The 9,076-nt window shown below is 40.1% G+C and overlaps 1 protein-coding gene across 1 annotated transcript in view; it reads right to left on the bottom strand.

The window, feature by feature from the left end:
• Positions 1 to 9,076, bottom strand: part of LOC107562223 (protein unc-80 homolog) — a 50,866-nt gene that overhangs the window by 13,655 nt on the left and 28,135 nt on the right. The window contains exons 29-44 of the mRNA XM_016246829.1: positions 8,841 to 9,061; positions 8,475 to 8,733; positions 7,315 to 7,422; positions 7,070 to 7,208; positions 6,682 to 6,863; positions 6,375 to 6,506; positions 6,092 to 6,278; positions 5,348 to 5,479; positions 5,034 to 5,177; positions 4,844 to 4,944; positions 4,665 to 4,751; positions 2,532 to 2,715; positions 2,348 to 2,442; positions 2,139 to 2,228; positions 1,911 to 2,016; positions 1,164 to 1,206 (exon numbers count right to left, since the gene is read on the bottom strand). Of these exons, the coding sequence (XP_016102315.1) occupies positions 1,164 to 1,206; positions 1,911 to 2,016; positions 2,139 to 2,228; positions 2,348 to 2,442; positions 2,532 to 2,715; positions 4,665 to 4,751; positions 4,844 to 4,944; positions 5,034 to 5,177; positions 5,348 to 5,479; positions 6,092 to 6,278; positions 6,375 to 6,506; positions 6,682 to 6,863; positions 7,070 to 7,208; positions 7,315 to 7,422; positions 8,475 to 8,733; positions 8,841 to 9,061 (2,210 nt within the window). The remainder of the gene's footprint in view (positions 1 to 1,163; positions 1,207 to 1,910; positions 2,017 to 2,138; positions 2,229 to 2,347; positions 2,443 to 2,531; positions 2,716 to 4,664; positions 4,752 to 4,843; positions 4,945 to 5,033; positions 5,178 to 5,347; positions 5,480 to 6,091; positions 6,279 to 6,374; positions 6,507 to 6,681; positions 6,864 to 7,069; positions 7,209 to 7,314; positions 7,423 to 8,474; positions 8,734 to 8,840; positions 9,062 to 9,076) is intronic.

The raw sequence follows: 9,076 nt of genomic DNA, 5'->3' as shown, positions 1-9,076 counted from the left end.
AAAAAAAAAGTTTATTAACGAGCTGCAGTTTTATTACATCACGCGCTGGCACAGATGCAGTATATTAACGCCACGGGTTATCAATAAGGTGCAGATTGGTCCTCAATTTGTGTTTCCAACACACTTTTTGACAGCGCGCATCACGCGCTCAAACTCATCAAAAGTTAACAAGTTCAACAACAACTTATCCAAGTGACTGCTGCAGAACGCACGCGAGAGAGACGAGGCAGCGCAGATCGTGCGTCTTATAAGTGAGTGGGAATTTACCGAATGTGGTACTTGCGGGAGTTAACAGTGTATGCAATACCTGATAATAACCTCACACCAAATTTCAGGCCGTGTAGATAGGCAAGCATATATACAAATAATTTAGTAAGCAGAAATCCAAAATTTACCTTAATATATTAAGTTAGAGGAAGATGCGACTGAATTGATGCTTGAAGAATGCACTTCAAGCAGCCATGATAAACAGTTGGCAGTTAAAGTTTTCTATGCACAATTTGATTTGACGAAAGTCACGAGACCTATTACTATCTCTCTATCCAATCACGTTGATGGATACATTTTTTTTTTTAAATAAGCATGTAACGACCACAAACGGAGTAAAATAGCAGAGTAAAAGTACCGATACAGCACTTAAAATGTTCTCAAGTAAAAGTAAAAGTACACAATTTTTAAACTACTCAAAAAAGTACAATTACTGATAAAAACTACTTAATTACTATACCGTGAGTATTTGTAATTCGTTACTTCACACCCCTGCTGACGCGTGAACTTTAAATAATGCAAAGCTCTGCCCTCTATGTGTATGTCGCTGCTCCCATTAAGCGCTGTTAGAAGTGAATGAATTAATTCAGCATTTCAACACTTCCGTAAGGATACGTAAATTCAACAAAGCGGTTTAATAAAGGATGCATTGATCTTGTGAATTAGCGAATTTTACTATACTAATATTTTTTAATTGTCCATTAAAGTTTTATATGGGAATATATTACACAACACACTGATCCTTTAACAACGCATTGGTGCAAAAATGCACAGATTTTGAACCAATTTCACAGCATGATTTCTTGCCTGCCACAACTGTGCACTTTTTACTTGTACCATTATTTTAAATTGGCCTTTGAACTTAGCTTTATTGCATAGCAAAAAAAAAGCGTTACCTTGTCAAAGCACTGACAGAACTATGGAATCCCGTTTCCGCCACTGAATAAAAAATAAAAAAGGTTATTGCGACTTTTTATCTCACAATTCTGACTTTTTTTTTCACAGAATTGTGAGATATAAACTCGCAATTGAGAGTTATAAATTCAGAACTGCAAGATATAAAGTAACAATTGCGAGACAAAAACTTGCAATTCTGACTTTTTTTTCGCAATTGCGAGTTAATATCACGCAATTCTGACTTTATTTCTCAGAATTGCGAATTTATATCTCACAATTATGACTTTTTAACTTGCAATTGTGAGTTTATATCACGCAATTCTGAGAAAAAATGTCAGAATTGCGAGTTTGTATCACGCAATTATGAGAAAAAAGTCAGAAATGTGAGATAAAAATGTGCAATTACCTTTTTTATTCAGTGGCGGAAACGGGCTTCCATACAGAATTCATTGATCTAACTGTGTTTTTGAGCGCTCCAAATGCAAATTTTGCATAAAACAATCAGCCGGGATCTAGTGGGGGCGCCAATCATATTTCAGGGTGGTCGTGCCACTCTTTAACACAACCCTGCTAAAATGTAGTGCCAGTACATGCGTTCATTGGTGCCCCTCCTGCTGGTCATGACCGCCTAGATTGCCTATGCCTAGAAACGGGCCTGCTTCATATTACAAAAAACTCCATTATGTGAACTAGCCTAAGTCGTTCAGTAAAAACACTTTCTCCCTTAATGCTAAAATTAACAAAACTCACCTGTTTCTGGATGAGCTCCTGGCCCTTCTCTGGAAGCATATGAACCAGGTTGAGTTGAGGAGATACTGATCTTCGGAAAGGGTAGATGTCTCGCACATATGTCTGATGTAGAGAGGGAAACCAATTTTCAGTCAACATATAAACAATCTGGTGTTTACTATCAAGAATATACAGTATGTATCCTTTGAAATGTATAGATCTGTTCAGAAACAACCACAACCCACCTTGGCATAGTGTATAAGGTTCCAACGCTTATCCATCAAAAAATAGTTAGCAGATCGAGCCTCTGGTATATTGAAGAATTCTAAACACTCCTGGTGTGAAAGCATATAAGTAATAACAAAAAAAAAAGTGTTATATTGTGAAAATATAGCAAAATGATCTAATAACTTGTCTATATAGAACAAATTTACATCTATAATATAATAATGACCTTCAAAAGGGCTTCAAACTGGGTGTCTTCATGCACTGGTAACTGGGTGGGAATGTCACACTCATTCTGTCCATGAACCACCAGGGTTTTGGTTCCTAGGCACACAATTACAGGCACCGTTATAAACATGAAAAAGACACTAGTAAACTTATTGTCTATATGGAGTAATGCTGAAATATGCAACCTGGCATGGAGGCAGTAACCAGAAGCTTGACCTCACACTGTTCTTTCTTCATAGTCTGTTTAAGGTCTTTGAAAAAGAGCCCCTCGACATAACCTACCACCTCCCATAGAAAGGTCAATGTGGCTGATATGGCATCCATGCCCCACTCACAGGGAGTCCTTACGAAGTACATGATCAAGCCCACCTTGGGGAAAAAAATTAGAAAAAAATAACAGATTGCACATGTCTAGTTTGGTATGTAGATCTGCAGAATGAGATCACTGTATCTCCTAGGGCTGGGTTTTGACACAAATTTCACGATTCGATTCTTATTCACAAGCTTGCGATTCGATTCAATATCGATTATTTTGGATATATATCTGGTAAACATGCCAAATTTTCTCAAGGAATAAAAATCTCTTAACTAATGCTGTAAAATATACATGAGAGTCAGTTGGTACTACATTACTATAATATTGAAGGTTACAATTGACTGATTTTTTAGGCTATACAACTGCTTAAATTACACTTAATGAAGTTTTTATAATAAAAGTTACAATTACATAATAATATTTCTACTTCAAATTTTTTTTTTAATATAAACATTTAAATGTGGTTGCATTTTATGCATATATTTAGCAAAATGCCCCTCTCTACAGTTTATTTTTCTAATTCGATTCAATATCGATTATTTTGGATATATATCTGGTAAACATGCCAAATTTTCTCAAGGAATAAAAATCTCTTAACTAATGCTGTAAAATATACATGAGAGTCAGTTGGTACTACATTACTATAATATTGAAGGTTACAATTGACTGATTTTTTAGGCTATACAACTGCTTAAATTACACTTAATGAAGTTTTTATAATAAAAGTTACAATTACATAATAATATTTCTACTTCAATTTTTTTTAAATATAAACATTTAAATGGTGGTTGTCATAAAATTATGCATTTTATGCATATATTTAGCAAAATGCCCCTCTCTACAGTTTATTTTTCTAGCTGACTAATGAGATTATGGTCACAGAATATATTTTTTTCCTTAGGTAAATGTGACGTTACGTGATATTGTTTACAAGACATTATATTGACATCTTTGAGCGGCTGAAACACTGATTGAGCGAATACATGAGACAGGATATGGATTGTAAAGTTGTACTCTTTTTTCTTTTACTTACCTTCGGATGTTTAGTCATGTTTATTTTGTGCTGAAACTGGTATTAATGTGGAGGAGATGATCAGTTCACGTGCGCTACTCGCTGCTGCTTTTATTGAACAGAGGCGCGCCGCGCTACAGCGATCACTACACATTAAACAGGGCCAAAATGGCATTTATTGTTTGAATACTGCAATACAATGAACATAATTTGAAATCTGCGACTTTATTTCATATTAAAAGTACCAAAGCAAAATGCGATTTACTGGATGGGAGATGCCCTTCAATGTTCCATCCATTAACTGAAAACAGGCTAATTGATTCTTGGGATTTAAGAATCGATATCGTTTCGTAAAAATGAGAATCGATTATAAATCGAGATATCTATATTATTTACCCAGCCCTAGTATCTCCATCCTTTCCTCTAAAAGGCATAGTTCACCCAAATATGAAAATTCTGTCATTTGCTCACTCATGTCGGAGGTATACCTATGATGAAAATTACAGGCCTCTCTCATCTTTTTAAGTGGGAGAACTTGCACAATTGGTGGCTGACTAAATACTTTTTTTCCCCACTGTATAAATCGAGATATCTATATTATTTACCCAGCCCTAGTATCTCCATCCTTTCCTCTAAAAGGCATAGTTCACCCAAATATGAAAATTCTGTCATTTGCTCACCCTCATGTCGTTTCAAATCAATAAGACTCTGGCTAATCTCAAAACACAGATTAAGATATTTTAATGAAACTTGTGAGGATATTGTCTCTCCACTGAGAGTCCAGGTAACAAAAACTTACAAGATCCAAAAAGGTAATAAAGGTGTTGTAAACTGAATCCATTTCAATCCATCAATTGCTGCAAAACCCCTTTTTTGGTTCTTTCCGGCAGCTTTTTTATTTTTAAGAGTGCTCACATAAGCTACTATGGCATTTAAAGACAAATTCTGCAGTAATCACATTAGTGATGAAAAAGCATGCTAAGGTCTCACCAGATAGTTGAAAAGAATGTGTGAGGTCTGTGCAGGCAAATCCCCAATGTTAAGAAGCAGTTTCCTCAGCATGTACATCAGCTCATCCTGAGAACAATAACCATAACATATGTTTCATCATATAACAGCACACGCTCATCTTTTCTTCTCTGAAAGAGTGATTTATTTAGTGATCTTACCTGTCTATTACTGACTGTGAGTTTCTCCAGGAAATGTCTAAGAACCAAGGCTGGATCTTCAATCAGGCAGTTCCACAAGACCTGCTGAGCAACAGCACAAACTGTGGGAACACAAAACAAAGAAACAAAGTAGACAAAAGATCAGTGGGTAAAATGTTTTTAGTTTTTTTAAATCTTCTTTGCCACTCACCTGCAACTCCATCTTCCCGAACTTCTCCATCTTCCATCAGGTGCACAATGGGCAACACAGCAGCACAGATACATGGTGGGAAAACAGACTGGGGTGGCTGCAGCATGTGATGTGTTGGTGTGAGTTCTGTCGTGTTCTCGTCATCTTGTAAGGTAAAACAAACCATATTTATAAAACAAAAAATTCAATGGCAGTCAATAAATATAAGATTTTATGATTCCTTAATCTGTACATAAACGTATTCATGGTGAAAAAGTGAACAGGTCAGTGAATAAAGCAGTATGTGAATATGCATCATTTTGAATGTTTCTTACCTTCAGCACTGACCATTGACCGCACTGACCACACAGAGCCCCTGCGGAAAGAGTAGTTTCTGTGGGAGTTACTGGAGGCACAAGAGGGGCTGACGGACAGACGACGTGATGTCAAGTTCATCACATCTTCTACTGACAGAGAAGAGGACACCAGATATTATATGTGTTCATAAACAGCTCATCTATATGATCATGTTCTGAAAACCCATAAGGTTTCAAATTGTTTCAGGACTGATCATTGGGCTTAAAGCGAAATCAATGTTTCAAAATCAAATCCTGACAACCTTCACATAAAGAAGTCATATCATAAATTTGTTCTCCCTTGAATCCAATAATAATGACCACTTTCCACTCTCTTTTTGGCAATGAAACATCAAACAATTCAATTTTTTTTAATCTTTAAGACTATGTAACTTACAGGGAAGAGCTGTACACTGAAAAACAAATGTTAATGTAAATAAAATGTTAATGTAAAATATTATTTAATATCGATGAATCAACTTAAATACATTAAATTATATATTTAGTCTTTAGACTAAAGTCTTTAGATAACAATACTACCTAATTTTTCTGAATTTCGTACGTATAACAATATGTTTGCCAGCTTAGTTAAAATCAATGTTCTTTTTGGACCATGCTTTGAGTTATGGTTAAGTTAATGCTGTTTTCATAGTAAAATGAAAATATCAAGAAAATTAGATATAATTATGATAACTCTAACTGCACAGCACAGAAATGACACACCTTCCTCTTCCTGCTCGGGTGGGGGACTACATGTGGGCTCATAGCAGGCCTCCTGAGCGATAGGGATGGCTGTGATGATGCTGGCCTCACGACCGAGTCTCCTCTTCTCCTCCTCCTGCTGCATGTTCTTCAGGATGTGCTCTGCCCGTTGGTGAGAGCGAGATACTGCACGTGCAGAGAATGATTTCTGAAATGTAACGGGAAAAATCTTCTGTAAAATTTGTGCATGACCATTTTGTCTTATGGCAGCAAAGTTTTGATGCGGTAGGCAGCTAAAACATACAGACTGATCTTCACTGATTGCATCCGGAACAGTGCCTGCATTAACAGGAACCCATGGAGGGTCAAATATAGGCACACAGGGCATTCCCAGGATAGGAGAGGGCAGCGTGAAGTTAATGCTGGGTGGAGGAATCTATGAAACAACGTGAACACAGAGAGATATATTGAAAAAAGTTGAGATATTGTCAATATTTATATTATTTTGTTATAATGATTTAAAACAAAATAATATCAGAGTAGAATATGCATAGAAATTAAAAGTGTACAAGCTTACTGTAGTCAAATTAAAAAAATGAAAACAGACCTACCTTAAAAATCTGCTGAGCCCCCTCCTCCATCCGAGGCCAAACTTGGTACCGGAATCTCCAAACAGTGTAGAATTTCAAAATAGAGTTAATTCTCTGACATGCTTCCTTGTGCTGAAACTCAGCCATCATCATCTCGGTCACTCCATCCGGCACCTTCACAGCGCACAGCAGGAACAGGGCAGCTGTGTGTTTGCATGATAATTATTATGGACATAGAGAATCCTTTTAAGAAATGGATGGATGAATATAGGCTGCACAAGTTTTGCACTGTGTTAAATGTGTTAAAAATCCCTGAGATTTAAAATGTGTAGCACAGTTGACAAAAACGACATTAACTTACTAATGACTAGATTCTCCAGCAAGAGAGGAATATATTAGCTAGACAGACCTGCAGCTGCAGCCATATGTTCATCCACACTCAGCAGAAGCTCCCATGCTGCAGGCAAAATGTCTCCATACATGTCCTCAGTCAGGATAGGGGCTGCTTTTATAAGCAAGGACAGAGGGGCTGGAGATAGACTCATTACCTAAAGGAATAGAACATAGTACACCTAACACAACTAACACACAATCAGTATGGCTTTGTAACAACAGCAATAGTTTGTACATCAGTAGTAGACAGTAAGGAGATACCTGGTTGCGTATGTACTTTAACATGCCAGTATCTTTTTTCCCCTCAGCACTGCTGTCAGTGGGGCGTCTCTTCATGGATGGGGTCCGGAGGCAGGACTTGTCTGAACACTGAAACAAAAAACAATTATGTACTGTACTTGGGCTGTCAGGGTTATTTTCTGTTTTGTTTTAGTTCTGTGTTCCTTGTTTAATTTGACCCATTTTCCTTTGTTCCCATTTTCATTCCACTCATTTGTTTCCATAGTTACTCATTAGTTCTCACCTGTTCTGATTCTGTTAATCATCTGTCTATTTAAGCCCTCAGTTTTAGTCAGATCCTTGTCTGGTATTGTTTGTAAGTTTTAGTTGTGTCACGGTTTCTCCTGAGTTTTCCCATTGGATTTATTATTAAAGACTGTTAGTTTGTTGACTTCTCCTGCATTGTGTGCTTGATCCTGCACAACACGTTACAGAATACCAGACCTAAACTACAGAAAGATGGATTCACTAGCAGTGCACCTCCTCCTCCTCCCGGAACAGAGGAGTTTGCTGGAGTATTTGGGCTGGGTACTCTGGTATGGCGGTGTTTCCATCACTGCCTGTGACCCAGAGCCCAGCCAGCCATCACCCTGCTGCATGGACATGATGACAGAGCCCACCACAGATGGAGAGCCTGAGCCCGCCGCGATACACGAGTCAGCGCACCCTGGAGCCTGAGCCTTACAACACGTCTGACCAGGTGTGTGAGCCAGCAACATCGTCCATCATTAAGGGAGTACTTGTGGAGTTGGAGGGCATGGAGGGAATTCCCGCCTACACTCCTGCTGCTGAGGGTGAGCTGTGCCTGGTCTCTGATGTTTATTTTGAGTGTTTAGAGGTGTTTATTTCCCTGATTCTACCATCCCCGCTGGTTCTGCCCAGCTCCTGTTATTCCACCCAGCCTCCCTCTCCCACCTCCTCTTCCAGATTCAGATATTTCCTCGGCCCTGCCTCCGCTGGCTCCTGCCAGTCCCTTAGCTCATCATCAGTCTGCTCTATCCTGTTGTGCAGCTCTGCCTCGGGCCTTCCAGTCCCCAGCTCCACCTAGGTGTGAGGATTCCCTGTCTCCACCTCCGGCCTCCGCGTCCCAGACTCCACCTAGGCCCCCCGACCCATCAGCTCCGCCTTGGCTCATTGATCACTTGACTCCACGGTGGCCAGTCATCACACGGGCTCCACCAGGCTCCCTTGTCTCTCCGGCTCCGCTTGGTCAGTCGTCGACCTGCCTCCGCCACAGGATTCCACTCTTCCGGCTTCGCCTCGCCCCTCCATCCCTCAGGCTCCATCTGGCCCCTCCTTGCCTCCGGCTCCAACTTTGTCCTCAGTTGCTCCGACTCCGCCGCGATGTTCCGAGTGCCTGCCTTCGCCTTAGTCATGTGAGCCATCAGCTCCAAGTTGGCCCTCCAGACCCACGGTGTCACCCTGGTTATTCCTCTCTCCGTCTCTGCCCTGGGCTCCACCTCCATCGGCTCCGTCTCTGTCAGTCGGGTCCCTGGTGTTAGCCCTACCTCCACCATGGCTTCTCCCTCCCTCGACTCCACCATGGGCCTCCGTCCTGGCTGGATTCTGGGTCCCTGCCTGGATTCTCCTGCTCCTGGCTCCTCCCAATGTCTTTGCCACCCTGGTCCCTCCTGCTGCCTCCATTTCCTGTTCCCTGTCCTTTGCCTGCACCTCGTTCAGAGCCCCCTCCTTCCCTCTTCAGTTGTGCCATTGCGGCACAAAGACGCACCTTCCAGGAGGGGGG

The sequence above is a fragment of the Sinocyclocheilus grahami genome, unplaced genomic scaffold (genome assembly GCF_001515645.1).
Source record: "Sinocyclocheilus grahami isolate Dianchi unplaced genomic scaffold, SAMN03320097.WGS_v1.1 scaffold813.1, whole genome shotgun sequence".
Lineage (NCBI taxonomy): Eukaryota > Metazoa > Chordata > Actinopteri > Cypriniformes > Cyprinidae > Sinocyclocheilus > Sinocyclocheilus grahami.
Note: the sequence above shows the minus strand (reverse complement) of the source record. Positions and strands in the feature narration are given on the sequence as shown.